General features: G+C 37.9%; 1 protein-coding gene across 2 annotated transcripts in view; it reads left to right on the top strand.

Moving 5' to 3' along the window:
* Itgb3bp (integrin subunit beta 3 binding protein) overlaps positions 1-18,865 on the top strand; it is a 59,773-nt gene that overhangs the window by 4,286 nt on the left and 36,622 nt on the right. For both annotated transcript variants that reach the window (XR_009377614.1, XM_059254571.1), the window contains exon 2: positions 7,071-7,113. Coding sequence is in view for 1 of the 2 variants with exons in the window: in XM_059254571.1 (XP_059110554.1) it covers positions 7,071-7,113 (43 nt within the window). In the remaining variant the exon portion in view is untranslated. The remainder of the gene's footprint in view (positions 1-7,070; positions 7,114-18,865) is intronic.

Below are 18,865 nucleotides of genomic sequence, written 5' to 3'. Positions count from 1 at the left end.
ATTGCAATACGGTCTATTACCATTATATCAGTAACTTGTTAAAATTTTGATTATTGGGTTTCTGTAAGAAAACAGTTTGTATTTGGGTGAAACACAAGGAGGCCTGTGTGGTGGCACATGCCTGTAGTCCCACAACCTGGGAAATAAAGGTGGGAGGATCTGCAGTTCAAAGTCATCATCAGCTATCTGCTGAGTTTGAAGCTAGCCTGTGCTACATGAGACCCTATCGAGAAAGAGAGAAGGGTGGGAAGGTGAGAACATGGACACACTGGGTCAGGAAAACCTGCATATTTACATATATGTACAGTTAAAGAATGATTAAGCAAATGAAACAAAATTCAGACAAGTGGTGTATTTGGATAAAGTCTGAATAATTCTTATTTTTGGATCTATTTTTTTTTGAGACAGGATCTCAGACTAAAGCCCAGACTGACCCTGAAATTATTTTCAGTTGTCCTGCTTTAACCTCTCAAATGCTGAGAACTATAGACATGTGTCTCTGCCCCTGTCCTTTGGAATTTTAAAAAATAAAGTTATATCAAAATTCACTGATTTGTTTTTTATTAAACTAGTGAATAAAATAATGAGTTAGACTCAACTAAAGAAAGAATTCAAAAATTGGAACATAAATGTGAAAAACCTACATAGAGGACAATAATATGAAAAATGAGTTTAGAACTGAGAAGACATATTGAGAGATAAAAAATTAATTTTCAGTAACTTCAGGGTTAGAAAGGTAGCATGGAGGAGAAATAATATTTGAGGAGACTGTAGCTTTTCTAGAATTGATCAAACATACATCAACACAGAAGTCTACCTTAGACATAACTGTATTAATATGACATCTTTGAAGACTGCTATTTAAAGTACCCTGAATATAGTTGATCAAAATATTTTTAAGAGGCAAATTATGGTGTTACTTTATTGGTAGAATGCTTACCAAGCATGTATGAGACCTTTGATTCAACTCCTAGTTTATATATATGTATGTGTTTGTGTATAACATATTTATATGTGACATACATCTTGACACTATATGTCATGACAAATACGTATTTTAAAGACATCTAGGAGTTTCAAACCAAACTAGGTGTCTTACATACGCAAAAGTGGGACACCATAGGAAATTGAAATAATTGAGACATGATTTTAATAAAAAAAATCACAGTTGATTTTAAAAACTCAGTAATTTATGTAACAACAATATGCCAACTACTCTCAGGCTCTGAGAATCAAAATATGTACTGTCTAGCGGTTTGAGTTTTCATGGAAAAGAGTTCAATAAACATCTTCAGAACTTAATGCTTATTAAATAACAGACAAGACCTCGTGATTTAATGATATAGGGAAGAAAACATACATAAAACACTTACAAGGTCGTGCACCAATGCTGTTGAGAAGAGAAGCATACTAACTGAAAACTGAACAATATCTATGGCAACTTCGTAGAAATGATTGTCAGAGTCTTAGAAGTATAGCAGACATCAATAGCAGGTAGATGTTTTGGTTTATGTGTGTATGTGTGTGTGTGTGTATTGTGAAATATAATTCATAAAGAAAAGTGCATAAAACATCACCTCACCTACCTGCCATTTAAAATTATATAGATCTGTGTAAGCCCTTTGAATTCATAGGACTCTTAAAAGACTTATTATTGTCAGATACATATACTAATATGTGTTATATTGAGAATATCATTTAGGAGTGAAATGGTCTTGACTTGATTTCTCTTTTTATTAAACCCTAGGACATCTCACTTCTGTCTATGTTCTATGGTTAATATTCCCAAATATGCCTATTAACTTCTGTAAAAAATCTCTTTGGCTCTTTATTAATCTTTTGATAAGGAAGATTTTGATATAAAAATACATTACCTAGTAATTGGCCAAATGTGGCTGGTTGTGTCACAAAGTATCATAGCAAACAATCCCTTTAGATGCTTTCCCATTATGCCCATTTAGATGCTTTGTGTGATGGGTGGAATTCCCACTCACTCATGCTGTGATGGAGATTTTGTGTGTGGTTGTGGGAAGTTTTGTATACAAACATAGGCTTGAATGAAAAGGAAAATACAAAACAGACATAGAAGATCCTTCTCCCTTCTCTTCTCATTCTCATATGCAAAATAGAAAGTAAATCACTTCATATACCTCAAGTTACATTTAACGTATCGCATGGGTTATAAACTTGCCCATTGCCTTTTATCAAAGGATTTCTAAGCAGCTCAGGAGCACAGTCACTAAACACTTGTGAAGTTGGTGGCTGGCAGCCTTAGCATGGCCATTATACTGAGGAGTAAAGGAAGCACTGAAATACTGATATTTTTATCTTCCACTCAGAAAGTCTTACCACTTTACAGGCCAGTATTGCCAAGTTTATGAATCTTATTGCAATTATGGGATTAGACCAACATTGGGGAAGTATTTGGCATAGCATGAGAGATTCCCCCAAGTCTTATCCGCTTCCCTAAGTTTGCTCTTCATCCCCAACTACTGCGCTTGACCCTACCATTCAAAATCATGTTTAACATTTTAAAAGTTCTATGAAAAAGAATCTCATCATATAGTTTTGTGAGCTTCCATGGTGTCATTCCTTCTTCCTAAGAATCATTGATGGCTTTCCCCCTTAGAACCACTTACTTAGTATTATAAATGATGTTAGTAACATCATATAGGAAAACTTAGCCACTCATTTGTTTGAGATGAAGCAGAGAATCCTATTTAAGGATACTATCATGTGTTAAGCTAAATAAAACAGTGGACCATTCTTAAAGAATGTAATATAATCTCACCTGCTGAAAACTTTGTACACCAAATATATGTCTTTATAAAATCGCAACAGCATTAATTCTAGTAGCAACTGTGGTTTTGATCCCAGTTGTGTTAGCAGAACAAAACAGCTTCAGGAAGGAAATATCCACTTTGGCTTACAGTTTTAAACATATCAGTCCATCATGGTGCTGAGGCATAGTGGAGCAGTAACTCATATCATGGTGGCCAGGTAGCAAAGGGAAAACACCAGTGTACACAGCTTTCCTTTGTCTTTTTCGTCCCGTCTGGGCCCCCACTCTAAGAGCAGTGCCTCCCACGTTCAAGGTGGGTTCTAAGAATGCTTTCATTGAAACCCAGGGGTATGCCTTACTGGTCACCTAGGCACTTCTCAATCCAGTCAGGCTGGCATTATGGCTAACCGCCACACAGCGAATCTAAACCTAGTACAACTAAAAATGGGATATAATAGTCAAATTATGGGAGTAGGTAGAAATTTGAGAGGATGGAAAATGCAAAGTCCCCTGCAGTTATAAGATCACTCTTAAGAGGGAATACAGCCACACTATTGTGTAACTATTACCATGCTCTATCTCAAGACTATTTTCATCATGTGAGACTAAAACTGTACTCTAAACAATAATTCCCATTTCTTCCTAGCCCACGGAAGTCACTATTTTATTATCGTGTCTCTGAATTTGACTACTATCATATGAATAAAATCTACACAGTTCATCCTTTTCTAACTGGCTTATTTTACTCAGGGTAATGTCTTCAGGGTTCATCTACAGTGTAGTAAGTGTCAGATTTCTTTTTTTTATTTATTAATATTTTAATTAAGATATAATTATACCACTTCCCCCTAACCCTTCCTATGTCCCCATTCACCCCCTTTCTAATTGGTGGCCTGTTTCTCTTTGGTCATTATTGGTACACACACATGTACACAGAACTACAACTGCTGAGTCTGTCTAGTGTGGTTTACTACAGGCAGCTAATGACCACTAAGGGAGAATTAGCCTCTCCCAGAGATGCGCTCCCTAGTTGGTTATCCAATACAAAGTAGTCAGGCCTGAAATCAAATTTTATTTTTAAAGCTGACTAATATCCACATATGTACATACCACATTTTGTGTATTAATTCATCTCCCACCAGCCACTTAGGCTTCTTCTACCATTTTGCCATTTTAACAATGTTGTCATAAGCATTGTTTTATACAAGCCCATTCATGTTCTGGCTTTCAGTTCATTTTGGAGTTTTAATTCCTGAATCATGGTAATTCTATTTTTAATATTTTGAGCACACCTTTAATCCCAGCACTCGGGAGGCAGAGGCAGGTGGATCTCTGTGAGTTTGAGGCCAGCCTGGTCTCCAAAGCAAGTTCCAGGAAAGGCGCAAAGCTACACGGAGAAACCCTGTCTCGAAAAAACAAAAAAATAATAATAATAATATTTTTTTTTTGAGAAACCGCATTGTTTAAATAGTGCTCTACTGGTTTACATTCTCATCATCAGTGTGCAGGGGTTTTTATTTCTCTGCATCCTTGCCATACTGCTTATTGTGTATTTTTTCCTATAATATCGCAATAGTAGTAGTGCCCAATTTTTATAACGCTCCTTGCTTTCTTTTGCAACAATTTCTTGCTGTGTACCCCAGCCTGGCCTTAAGCTCTGGCTCTCCTGCCACAGCCTCCTGAATGTTGCAGTTACAGGTATATATCATCCTATTTGCTTGCATTGGGTTTTTTTGTTGTTGTTGTTGTTTATTTATTTACTTTTTAAACAAAATAGTAGTCTTAAGAGCCAGTTATAACTTTAGAACTTCCAGAAAGATCCTTGTGTCTGGTCAAGTTTTACCTGTTCTTCCTTATGTGTTTCATCTGTTTCTGTTCCATTCCTGTTGACTCAAGAGTAATCCATTTAGTATCATTTCATCCTCTTATATCAGCTGTTCATGGATAAAGGAATATCTGTGTAAGCAGTAGATACTTAATAATTGATAACTATCTAATTCTGATTGAAAGGTAAGGATAAATTGCCATAAATTCATCTACTAAGTTTGTTCTTCTTTAAGTGATCTTTAATTTTTTTCTCTCTTAAGACCTATGTGATTAGTTTGAATGCATTATTAATAAACTCTGAGACACCAATAATGCCTCAGTGTCACCTTAAGGAAAGAAATCAAAGCACTTCTCCTTCATGTCACCAAACAATAACAAACCCACATTTGAACTTGCCACTTCACCCTCCCAATGTCTTCTGTCCTTCTTGTCTGTCTGTGAGTCTGAATCTGTGCCTGCCTGAAGGCTGTCTTGTGAATCTGTGTCTGTCCCTAACAGAGGTCTTTGTCTTGTATGTATTGAGCATCACAAAAACTATCACATTGGGAAGGAATGAGGGATATTTTTATAGAAATCTTTAACAGTTTCACAAGGAATTTAAGTCACTGACTTCAACTGACCCAGATAACAAACAGTATTACAAGCATAATTGTTTATCAAGCAGTACCCAAGTTTTGCAACATTTGTGGTGGATATTCATTCATAAGACTGCTTTCAGCCTATGTGCTGTTTCCAGCAAATGATTCTCAGAATACACATGCATTACTCTGGGTCAGGGGCATGGGAGATTACACAATTTAAGATTACAGTTATGCATTAGCCTTGTTGTGAAAGTTGATTACATGGGAAATCCAAGGCATTGGCAAGCTAAACAAACAGACTGAGTACACAATAGAATAGCAGTCCTCAAGATGTATTACTAGCTCTGACTGAGGTCCAGAAAAGACTCCAGTCTCTTAGCATGGGAGAGATTTTTTTTTTCATAATGCATTACCATAGATCTGAGATTCCCTCTCTGAAAACATGTGACATTGAGCAAGTTGCACAAAGTTCTCTATAGGCAGAACTAAGTCATTTCTCAGATGTCTTCTCCTGTTGCCTTTTAAATCTTTTTCGGATACTTATTACCAGTTGCTTACTACTCTGTTACCTTCAGTAAACCTCATCTTTAGATTCTAAACAAACATAAAATAGATTATAGCCTATTTTAACTCAACTCACTTTCTTGAAAATTTTACATTTCCTTGCCTTCATAGATCTACTTTTTATCTAATCTGAACACAGAATTACTTTTTCTAAGAATTAGTCAATGATAATACAGCAATAATATTTTGAGCAGTATCAGGGTGAGGTTTGTGTTCTTATAAAAGCTAATGTCACAGCATTTAAAAACAAAGAAAAATGCTCTAGTAATTTTCTAGGATCTATATTTTTAGGAGAGGTTCTATAAAACAGAATATAATACAATCTTTTACAGAATGCTCTAACTTTCTAATACTTGAGGTAATTTCTGCCTCAGGGGTCAAGAAGTACTTTTAATACTGCATTTGGAAAACCAGTTTTAATTTATATTGACCTTTCTCTCCTTTGCGTATTCAGTTTGCAATCAATAAAATGTTGATGACTGCTCTTTAGAAGCAGCTGTACGGAATAAAGTATTATAAATATTCAACTTTCCTCTCTAAGCATTGTCACCAACAGCTGGGCATCCCATTTAGCAGAACAGATTTTACACACACAGAGCCTGGCACGTTCCTGAATCAGTGTAGTGAAGGAAGCAAAAAATAGTTTCTTGTGGATTGGGGACTTATAAAGACATGGAGCATCTGTTCCCCGGTTAAGTCATAGTCTGCTTGCTCTGAATCATGTCCAATGCTAGGATAATGTGCAAAGCCTTGCCTTACAAATACCTGCACCACTTAGCACTCTGTTCCTGCAAATGGTAGATTTTTCAGTGTCTCTATCAAAGATATTTAGATTATTTTGCTGTTATGTATAATTTTTCCTCATAATATTTTTATTCAGATAACTAATTTTTTTACTGAAATTTTTCTATAATAAAAGCTAGTCTGGGGATATAGCTCAGTGGTAGGGCTCTTACCTAGCAAGCACAGGGCTTCATTTCAGTACCAGTACCACCACCAAAAAAGAATAAAACTAATATTTAAATTTTATGGTAGTACTTGTATATAAGCTGTATATATGAAGAAGTGATCCATTTAAATGTTTAGTTAGGATCCCATATTAAAATATGCTACTAGAAATAAACATCAAATAAAAACATTAAGAAATCCAAATTTATCATCATAATTATTTTTTATGTGGAATTTAGCTTTAACAAGCAATATAAAAATTAGTTGGTAAAAATAATTTGGACTCAATTATTTTTATTTTATCCTAAAGTATCAGCCTAAAATAAAGCATGTCAGATCTAAAATTTCTTTAAATGTTTTATTTGCAGAGTTAAAAGATCACTGAAACTGGATGATCAGTTTGAAGAAAATGTAAGTATTAGTTTTTGAATTGTGATTGCAGCCTGGCAGTAGCACATGCCTATAATCCTAGTACATGCTAGGTGGAGGCAGAAGTACCCTGAGTTCAAGATAATCCTTGGCTACATAGTCACCTGTGTTTCATGAGAGGGAGGAGGGTCGGGACAGATAGGGGAAGAAGGAGAGAGTGAGCATTGTGATTACCCGATTGTGATTGTGTTTTTAACGTTCGCTTATTGATTTACCTTGCTAAGTATAACATTTATCAAAAACATGACACAGTTGTTATTGATACAGAGTTGTCCAAATAGAAAATCTTTTTCTAATCTAGCATGCCAGATTTCTGGTCAGCTTGAGATAGACTTGTGAGAAACAAATTGTTTAGGAATCTTTATAAAAATAATTTAGTAGAAATCAGTTTATAGAACTTTGCTCCCTCTCTCTATATATAGATATATAGAGAATGTCTATATAGTTCATATATATAAGACTAAATGTTTATAATGTATAAGAAACAGTAGGATAATAGCAGTATTTTAATCTATATTGTAATCTATCAAAGTAATCAAAATGTAATGGCATTGTCATATCAAAAAGTAATAATTTGCCTCAGCTATGCTGGCGTAGAGTAAATGATAGAGTACTGGCAGTATAGTAAAATTTATCATGGTAATCACAAAAAAATACAATTGTGTTGTTGGTATAATTTTCTAAATCTAGTCATAGAATATTCCCAGTGCCAACGTGTTAGCATATGTTAGCTAATAATATTTCCATACCAACTATGCATTTAGATACAAACACTGACTGGCATACTTATGATTTCTCTAATGTTAAATGTAAATAATTGGTAAGGAAGTAAATTAAAGCAAATTGCTAGTTAATAAATGGGCTCTTACAAAATCCCATGAGACTGCCACTTCAAGAAATGGTGGCACACACTTTGAATCCCAGCATTCAGACAGCAGTGGCAGGTGGATCTCTTGAGTTTGAGACCAATCTGTTCTACAGAGGGTGTTCCAGGACAGCCAGGGCTACAAAGAGGAACCATGCCTTGGGTGGGTGGGTGGGGTTCTTTTTAGAAGACTCATTGGCTTTAACAAAATAGAATACCATCATTTAAAAACCCTCCTGGTTGCTTTTTTTGAGAAAAAAATATACAAAGGTGGCAAAATACTGCAGTGGCACTAAAAACATCATTAAAGGTGTAATTAGCAATTTAGAGTACCATTATCCAACTTGTTGTATGCAGAATGCAGCTGTGACTGTAATTCTGCATCTGTTTCTTTGGTCAGAATGGCATTTTGGTAGATGAGTAGTCCAGCTTGAAATGAATCCTGTTCCTCCTGCCCCAGACCTGTTCTTTGGGAGTTAGAAGCAGCATCTGAATGGGAAAAAAAATGACCATTTTGAACCCATTCTCTTCATGGGCACAATTGTCAGCATGGCAGACTTTCCATCTCTGTTTTTCTTCATATGAGGATGTGTCTAGGTCAGTGTCACAAGAAATATCCTGTGTTAGAAGAACACGTTGTTATATTTGGCCTGGGTCTGTACTTTTAAACCAGCTATCTTGAATATTAAATCAGTTTTTTAACTTGCTCTTGATTTGTTCATATCTCTCGTTGTTCATGATTTAATCTGGGTGGGTTGTATGTCTTAAGGAACTTGTCCATTTTGTCCAATCTATTTAATGTGTTAAAACATAGGGTCATTCATTCATTCATATTTTCTTAAGATCTGTTCTGTTTCTCCAAAGTCAGTGGATTGAGCAGCACTAGTCAGAACATCTGAAATGCTCTTCATTTTAGAATTTCTAGCAATAAACATGAAGTTATATTTTCCTCTGCCTTTCGGCCCATCTTGTGACCTTCTTAGGATGATTTCTTGTGTGTCTATGTAAAAGTTCCTAGGCAGTTTTCATGGCGATTTCCATCCTCCCCTTCTTGGACTTGGTTCTGGGATCATGTACACATCCCTCAGTGTGTCCCCTGCATCTCTGCTGCTTCGACTCGGTGATGCAGGTTCACGGCAGTGTTACAGTATGTAAATGAACCTGGCTCTCTATTTAACTCCTGTGCTGTCACATTTATCTCTGCAGCAGGGCAGATCACTGGCTACAGATATTGTGAAAAATCCTCACTAATGGGTCGTTCTGGAAGCCAAAAGCCCAGAATTTTGAAAGGTTAAGCGTTTTCATGCATTCATTTGGATAACATCACAGATGGTTGCTTGGGGGACTGTCACTAGATGTGCTTATTCGATGGTTGATTTGCTATACCAGGTATTTCCATTGTGTTCAGCTAGCATTCTAAAAACATGTGCTTACCAACTCGGAGGTTGGTTTTTTGCTTTTTGTTTTGTTTTGTTTACATACACACAATCATTGTACATGGCTGCTGTAACTGATTCACAGTGAAGGATGACTCTGGCATGTGATGCAAGATATGTTCCTAGAATTAGAGGTTTGCAGTAGGGATCCTTTGTTACATGTAACCCTGCCTCCCTTGCTAGGTCGTTCTCCTGGCCCTGGCCTAGGCTATACCCTATCTCCACCACATTCCCATTTATACTCATTTCCAGTCTCCCAGTAGAAGGAGACCATGCTATTTTGCCTGCCTACTGAAACCAAGTCTTGGGCTGGTGAGATGGTTTCACATACAAAGGTGCTAGCCAAACAAGCCAGGTGAACTGAGTTCAGTCTGTGAAACTCAATGCAATTCCACAAAGTTGTCCTCTGACCTTTACATATACACTCCCTCCACACACACACACACACACACACACACACACACACACGTCCCCCACACACACACACATACACACACATAATAAAAGATGAAGACAGCCAGGCGGTGGTGGCGCACGCCTTTAATCCCAGCACTCGGGAGGCAGAGGCAAGTGGATCTTTGTGAGTTCGAGGCCAGCCTGGTCTACAGAGCGAGATCCAGGAAAGGCGCAAAAAAGCTACACAGAGAAACCCTGTCTCGAAAAACCAAAAAAAAAAAAAAGATGAAGACAAAGGCTCTCATGAAACATTCTCAAACAAGAAGAGTTTCACAAAGACACTGGTAGAAAAGCTACCTCTTATTGGAGAAAGTGTGGCAGTTAAGTAGATTGTATGTCTCAAGTCCCTGTTCTCTGTGGTAAGAAGACAAGAAGAAAAAGTATGCCTGCTGACAGACCTCACACTGCAGCCAGATTGTCTGTGATTGCTTGTGTATCTGAGTACACAGTACAGGAAGGAAGCCCTTTCATTAACATATGCAAGTTGTAAATATTAATATTTAAGAATATTTAAATATACAGGGTACGTAATTTTCATATATCAGGTTCATCTAACTCCCTGAAGAAAGTCAAAGCCAAGATGTTATCCAAAAAACAAATAATGTCACTGTGGCCCAGGGCAGGGGGCAGTAATACATCTATAGCTCTCTTATTGCCTGTCACACTCAGTGCTCAGGACAGTTCCTCACTCTATCCTTGCCCCATCTACCTAAGAGGTTCCCTCTTAAAAGATGGAGTGACTTGAGGATTAAGTCCATTAGCCTGGTTTTATGCTTACCCTTTCTGTTGTGGCATAGAAAGTATATTCCTAAAAGGGAAAATAACTTCACAATCCAAGACAGACGGGGGGGGGGGGGGTGAGAGAGAGAGAGAGAGCGAGAGCTAAAGATTATGGGAGTGGAACCTCAGCCAAAGTGTGCAGGTTCTGGGGAGATTTTCCACAGACCGTCTCTTGTGTTTGAATGACACAGTTGGATTCCTTTGTCTTCAGCTCTTCTCCTCACCAAGCTAGAAGAGAGAGTGAAGCCGTGTGTCCTAGCTGAGGCACATGGCATTGCCAGCTGCCTCCTCCCTCCCTCCCCATCCCACTTTATTCACCATGCTAGATAAGGGGAGAAACTCAAGTCAGACAAACGATGTGACCAAATAGTGACAGTGCCGAGCGACAGAACCATTGTGTGAGTCCCCAGTACCCTGCCTTGAAGTATCTTTCCATGTACCATGGCTATTTCCCCTTTGGTATAATGGCTTAAATATTGCTTGACTCTTTATTCTCTTGAAAATTTTGATTTATGTTATCTTTAATAGTTGTCTAAATTTATTAAACATTTAAAAATATTGTGTTATTCGATGTAAAAAATCTTGAATAAACTGATTCCATATGGAAATTTTTTTTTAAAAAAGATTTACCTGAGCCTGGTGGTGGTGGTGGCGGCAGCGCACGCCTTTAATCCCAGCACTGGGGAGGCAGAGCCAGGCAGATCTCTGTAAGTTCGAGGCCAGCCTGGTCTATAGAGCAAGATCCAGGACAGGCACCAAAGCTACACAGAGAAACACTGTCTCGAAACCTGCCCCCCCAAAAAGATTTACTTTCTTTTTAATTATATGTATGTTGGGGGGGGGGGTATGTACACGTGAACGCAAGTGCCCTTAGAGGGCAGAAGCTGCAGTTCCCTCTGAGAGCTGGAGGTATAACTCATTGTGTGTTGTCCATTGTGTGTGCAGGGAACTAAATTCAGGTCCTCTGCAAGAGCAATTTGTGCTCTTAACCACTGAGCCATCTCTCCAGCCAGTAAACTTATTAAGAATATTCATTTACTGACTTGCTATCTGATATAGTATGTAAAATTTCATCCAGGAATAACTAATCTTTTTTCTGTTTTCTTTTCCCCCAAGACAGGGTTTCTCTGTGTAGCCTTAGCTGTGCTGGAACTCACTCTGTAGACCAGGCTGGCCTCGAACTCAGAGATTCACCTGCCTCTGCCTCCTGACTGCTGGGAAGGTAGGTGCCACCATGCCTAGCATCATAGTCTTTTTTTTTTTTCTTCTGAATGCCATTTATTGAAGGAGGGAGGAGGTTTTAAATACAGGCTTACAGCACAATGGGAGAATCCCGAAGGGCAGAAGTTCGCTGCCGATGTTTTACAATCTTGCATTTAAGCTGTTAACGCCCATTGTGCAGGATACACAGACAAGGAACTTCCCTTAAGCATTCAGGAGGGTGGAACCCGGCAGGGAATTAGCATAGGGAGGATATCAAGGTCAAGGTCAGCAAGCAAGGCAACAGTTACCCAAAAGGGGGGCCAGGACCCTACAGGTCCCCCTTTTACTAAAAAATGGGCTTCTGACTTAGGTTGCGTGGGACGACAACAGGTCACCTTACCTGTCATGGAGACGCCTGCCCAGGCCACACAGGTGCTCTGTCTTAGGTTGGTGAGCACCCCCCAGGTATTACCCGTCTCTGAATACTCATTATCATACAGGCTCAATCGTGTGTGAGCTGCAGAGTTAACTGCTGCCAAAGATCTCAAAGTGGCACTGGGCTTGCAATCTGTGTGTTCAATACAGAAAAGACCAACAGAGGTCCTAAACCACCCATAGCCAGTAGGCTAAAGGCAACTGAGCCATTCCCTTCCTTAACGAGCCTTATTGCAAATTGGAGCCCTTGTAAGATGGTATCCCAAAAGCAAATGGAACTTGAGTTTATAAATTTATAATTTTCAAAGCCAATCGAACTGTATTTAACTATTGGATTAAATTTATCATGCCCAATAGAATGAAAAATTAACTAACTGTGGTAGCTACTTTTGCTGCCAGGGTCTCCACTGTGCTAGCTGTAGTAACCAATTATGAAATGGTAATCCCAGAAACAGTAGCAGTGGTGGATAAGAGCATCATAATCTTAAAGTTAAACAAAAGTGTAAGGCCTTTGGGAGGAAATATGAGAAACCATATTGTGAATTTATAGGAGCTAAAAATTTCTCAAGGCATAAAAATCATATTTATAAAAGAAAAGTTAATAAATTAGACTTCATTAAAATTAATTTTTTCTTCTGATTGGAAGATCACATTAAAAACATATAAGATGCCAGTGATTTTTTTAAATTTGAAGTATATTTTTGTCTTATAATAAAGCTTAAAATAAAAAATTTTCATAATGAAGAAATGAAAGAAAATTAATAGACAAGCTATGAATTGAGAAAATATTTGTCATGCATATCTGACAAGACTTAAGTGCAAAATATATGAAAAAAATTGAACAAACTTTTAATCCCATTGAACAAGAATAAAAACCATTACCCAAATTCTTTGACTAGATTATGCTAATTTTATTTTCTGTCAGATATGACTATCTCCCTAAAGCAGGGTTTGAGAAAATAGCATTGAGTACAGGAGAAGGTGGGGTTTATATAGCCCCCAAAATTGCAAGACTAGGGGGTTTTCAAGGGTTGCAAATTTCCAGAGGAATTTTAGTTTCATAGGAACTTAGAAAAACATCTAAAAATTTGTTTGGCAGAACATCTTATCAGAGTGGAAGTCAGGGTATAAGGTTTGGAACATGTCAAATTCAAGAAAACAGGTCAAGACCTGGCCAAACCTAAGTTTTACAAAAAATAAGAATAGATTATTTTAACCTTGTAACAAGGTGACTTTTAATCTTAAAATGGAGTCAGGCTGGTTCATCAAAACACTTAACAATAAAAGTGTTTAAATAGATAATTAGCATATGAAAAGTTCACAGACACTGATTATCAGGGAAAGGGTGTAAGGTCACAAAGGGATATGACTATTCCCCCAACTAGAATTGATAGCGAAGGACAACAAAACATCATGTTGTGTTTCTCTAACAGTCACTAGCATGGCAAGGGAAGCAAGAGGCTGGTGAAAATGGGGAGAGTTGGAACTAAAATACTGATGAAAGTGAAAGTGATGCACACATTTTGGGAAGCTGTCAAACTCTAATTTTATATACTTAAAGCTAAGCCCATATCCATCCTGTAACCTAGCAATCCATCCTTAAATGCCCCCAAAAAAGTAAAAAATCACAGATACACAAATGCCATGTAGAAAAGTGTCCTTAGCAACTTAATTCCTAATATTCTCAAACTGGAAACAACTCACATGTCCATAAAGAAGAAAATGGAAAAAGCAAATTACAGCCTGATTAAACAAAGAAATATTACCCAACAATGAAACAGAGCACACTACTAACATATACAGCAACATAGATGATCTCAAAAACATGTTAAGCAGAAGAAGCCAAATAAACAGGTTATATTGTAGCCAGAAGTTTCTCTGGTCCTGCCCAACCGGGTCTGGATGAATCTCTCAGACCCATGGTCCTGCAGCTGCTTATAAAATAATCACTCAGAGGCTTATATTAATTACAAACTGTATGGCCTAATGGCTCAGGCTTCTCGATAGCTACCTCTTACAACTTAACTCAGCCTATTTCTATTAATCTGTGCATTGCCACGTGACTTCATGGCTTACTGGTACTTTCCCATCTTGCTTCTCCTGGCAGCTGCTCGAAGCATCTCCCCCAATCTCCTTTCTTCTCTCGCTACAGTTTGAATGTACCACCTAACCTTATCCTGCCCTGCCACAGGCCAGTGCAGCTTTATTTATCAACCAATCAGAGCAAGTCATATTCACAGCATATTGAAAGACAAACCACAGCAGTGTATACTTCATAGGAGCAGGTATGTGTGGTTTTTGGAGTTAGAGGTGGTTGCCTTTGGACTGGGAGCTACACTAAAAGGAAGGGGCAGAAGGAAACGTGTGATGAGCATGTGTAGCTCAGGTAGAGGCACATCAGTATATACTGTCGGAGCTCATCAAGTCAAACTAAGATCTGTGCAGTTTATGTAAATCATACTTCAGTAAATAAACAGTGTATTGAATGGAATAAATGACATTTCAAAAAAAATAAAAAGTATATGAAAGTATGATTAGAAATAACCATGAACATATTTCATTTTAAAAAACCTTCCTGAGGATTATAGTGTGAGATAGTAATAGTGCAGTAATATATATTCTTTTTGGTGCTTTTAAATTAAAGATGGTAGTCTAGTTTCTTTCAAATTGTAGAAGATGGGCCAGCAAGATGGCTCAGCAGATAAGGGTGCTTGTAGCTAAGGCTTATAAATTACGCTCCCTGTCTGGAATCTACATAGTAGATGGAGAAATATGATTCTGAAAGTTATACACACAAACTAAATAAATAAATGTAAAAAATAAGTTGCAGAAGACTAATTAATGCAAATGTAGAAGAAACGTATCTAGCCCGGCATGGTAGTGCCTGTACTCATCCCAGCACTTGGGAGGCTGAAGCAAAGAGGATTTCTGGAAGTTGGAAATGGCCTGAGCTGTGTAGTGAGTTCCAGTCTGGCCTGTGCTACAAAGTGAGATTCTGTGTCACAAACAAAATAAATTTAAAAAAAGAATAAATAAATAAATAAATATGATGTACTGGCTTCTTCAGCCAAAGCTTTGTTTTTCTTAAAAATTTTTAATGTTAAGTTTATTTATAATTAAATATGTAGGTCTTGGGTACACATTTAATGTTTTTTTAACAGTGTAAATACCCTGTGTATCAAACACCTTATCAAGTGATAGAATGTTTCTGTTACCATAAACCTAATATATTGGTCACACACACACATATTCTCTCTCTCTCTCTCTCTCTCTCTCTCTCTCTCTCTCTCTCTCTCTCTCTCTCTCTCTCTTTCTCTCTCTCTTTCTCTCTCTCTCTCTCTCTCTCACACACACACACACACACACACACACACACACATTCTCTCTCTCTCTCACACACACACACATACACACACACACACACACATTGAGACAGGGTCTCACTTGGCTGTCCTGAAACTTACTATGTAGACCAGGCTGGCCTCAAATTCCTAGAAATCCACTTCCCTCTGCCTCCCAAGTGCGTGGATTTAAGGGGTGTGCCACCACGCCCACCCCTCCCTTTGTGTGCATGTGTATTCAGTTTTTCCCTCGTGTCCTATAAGATTACTAGATAAGTGCAAAGGCCTTTTGTTCCCTGTAGCTACTGTAAAAGCAACAACAAAACCTCAGCGTCTCTAGGACCAGTAAGAGTGGTCATTGTGGCAGTTCATAAACAGTAGATCCAGAATAAAAATCACCTAACACAATTCGTGGTTTTCAGAGTTTCCTAGTATGAATTCCAAACTAGTCCTGGTAGTATGCCACAATTATACCATAGGTGGGATGTTCCAATAACCTTATCAACCAGAGTAAACTTATTAATAAGTATCCACCCAGGCATGGTGACACACTTGTAATCCCAGCACTGACGAGGCTGAGGAGTGATCATGAGTTCAAGACCAACCTGGGTTAGCAAGACCCTGTTTTAAAAGGAAAAAGAGACTAAAGACAGACTTTACTTCAGCTGCTCTTTTCTGGTTATCTGGATACCTAGAATACCTGTTTTATGTAGCCTGGTGATAGCAGCTAATAGTTCATAATAATTTTATATCCCATATTTCACTGTAAAAGAACCCTTAGTTAGTACTTTCTAGACTGTTTATAAGAGGTACAAAATCAATAGAATGCAGGCACCTTTTTGGTTGACCACGCTTTAAATAAGGAGACAAAGCGGGCTACAATTCATGATTATCAAAGGCAAATGCCTTATCTACTGGAAATTAGAGAGAGAGCATTGATTTTTTTTTTAGCAGAAAGATCTATGCTCAAATTTTAGTTTTGCTAAGAGAAAAGGTTTGACCTCTTAACAAAAAGTACAGTAGTAGCAATAGGGCTGATAATAGACTAAATCTTAGACCACAATCTTTCTTTTTTTAATGGTAGTGGTAAATATTTCTAAGGTGTCCGGAAATACCCGAAGTAGACATAAATTACTATAGAAGTGGGTGTAGCATCTACTGCATTTAGTTTACATCCTGAGTCCTTTGCCGTTTCCAGCTGACTCTAATCCTCTCACCTTTTGGGTTTTTTCCCCCTAAGAGGATCAATAAATGGCACTCTTCCTTGCTGACCTCATAATTAGTAACTCAGCCTCTCTTAATCTCTTCCCGTTAGCAGAGGTAATGTGTAAGTCCCTCAGAGCTTGGAGGTGGCAGAATGGAGTTCTTAGGATCTCGACAGTTTAAAAGTCAGAGGACCGTGGTAAACTGAGGAAAAGGAGCATTCAGGGAAGTCTGTGCACACAATATGCCAGTATATGAAGATGTGTGATTGCTGAAGGGAGTTTTAGTGAGAGAGTGGGCAGAAGTTGAGTGTGGGTTCTCTCTGTGGTAGTTAGAAACGGTTTTCTCTTGAAGGAATAAAGTGACCAAGAAGAGGGAAGAGGAGAGGAGGAAATTCTTGGTATGAAACACACACACACACACACACACACACACGCACGCACGCACGCACGCACGCACTCACACACACTCAGAGAGAGAGTTTTCCTGAAAGCTATAGAATTGTTTTCAAGAGGAAATATATTATCTACAGTTGCAATGTTTAGACATTTGGCAATTGGATAAAATAATTTTTGGTGAAAATAGGAAAACAGATGGACATAAACGTACAATAGGGTAGTAACTTTCATTCCTTGTACACACACAGTGAAATCATTCTAGGCAGTAAATTCTTGGAGAAGTTGAATAGGGCTTGGGTAAATGTCATAGTTTATGACTAAATACATATAAACAGGTGAAAACTCAATATGAAGAGGTAATGGTAACTACCTGATAAAGAGACTTAGAACCTTTTCATCCTACAGGAAGGATTGCATTAGATATATAACTATAACGGTACAAGTGTTGGATATTTTTTCAAAAGATACTGCTTACAATTTTGGCTATTGTAGATATAGGAAAGAAATGTCTTTTGTTCCACCCAAACAAATATATATCATTTAAAATGTTAACTATAAAAATTTTTGGTCCAATAGTTTCTAAAACAAATACCAAGGTTACTTTTAAAGGTGATACAGCCCTGGGTGTATTAAAGGACAGTTGACCATAGAGATTTATGTAACTGTTTGAAGACAGCTCCCAAGCTAAAGTTGTTCCACAGCATTGACAGTATCTGAGCCTTAGGACCTTTCCTTTATTCTCAGAGTTCATCCTGTGTACTCAATACTCTTGATTTCAGATTCTTGTGCCTTTTTTATTTCCTTTTTGAGATAGGGTTTTGTGATTCTCAAGATGGCCTCATATGCACGGTGTAACCAAGGATGCCCTTGAACATTTGATCCTCTGCCTCCACCTCCCGATTACTGAGATTTAAAGGCGTTCACCATCATGCCCAGTTTATTCATTGCTAGGGACTAGAACCAGAGCTTTGTGTATGGTAGGCTGGCATTCTGCCAACTGAGCTACATTCCCAACTCCCTTTCATGCCTTTTCTCTTATTTCAGCCCCATCTTTCCTGCTCACAAGAATCTTTCTGGAACAATTACTGTAGTCCACTTTGATGGTTCCTTTCATTCTGAATTTCTCTAACATATATACTAACTTAAAACCTTATCTCTGGCTTGTTTAAATTCTAGCAAACACTCTTTGAGGCCGTAACAATTTATCTTTTTTTAAAGTCCTCTGTCTCTCTCTCTGTCTCTCTGTCTCTCTCTCTGTCTCTCTCTCTGTGTGTGTGTGTCTGTCTGTCTGTCTTCTGTCTGTTTGTCTGTCTGTATGTCTGTCTGTATGTATGTATGTGCATGTATACATGCCATGATACAAGTGTAGAATTTTGGGTATTGGTTTTCACCTCCTACTGCAGTAGGCTTTCTTTTGGGCCACCAACCAGCTCCCAAATTATGACACAGGGACTTATTGTTAGTTATGAATGTTTGGCCTTATATTATGCTTGTCCCACTAGCTCTTATAACTTAAATTACCCTGTTTCTCTTCATCTACATTTTGTCTCAGGGCTTTTTACATTTTTTAATACTGTATGTCCTACTCCATGTCTGGCTGGCTGGCAGCTGCCTGCC

Source organism: Peromyscus eremicus, chromosome 2 (genome assembly GCF_949786415.1).
Source record: "Peromyscus eremicus chromosome 2, PerEre_H2_v1, whole genome shotgun sequence".
NCBI lineage: Eukaryota > Metazoa > Chordata > Mammalia > Rodentia > Cricetidae > Peromyscus > Peromyscus eremicus.
This window is presented reverse-complemented; position numbering and strand designations above follow the sequence as displayed.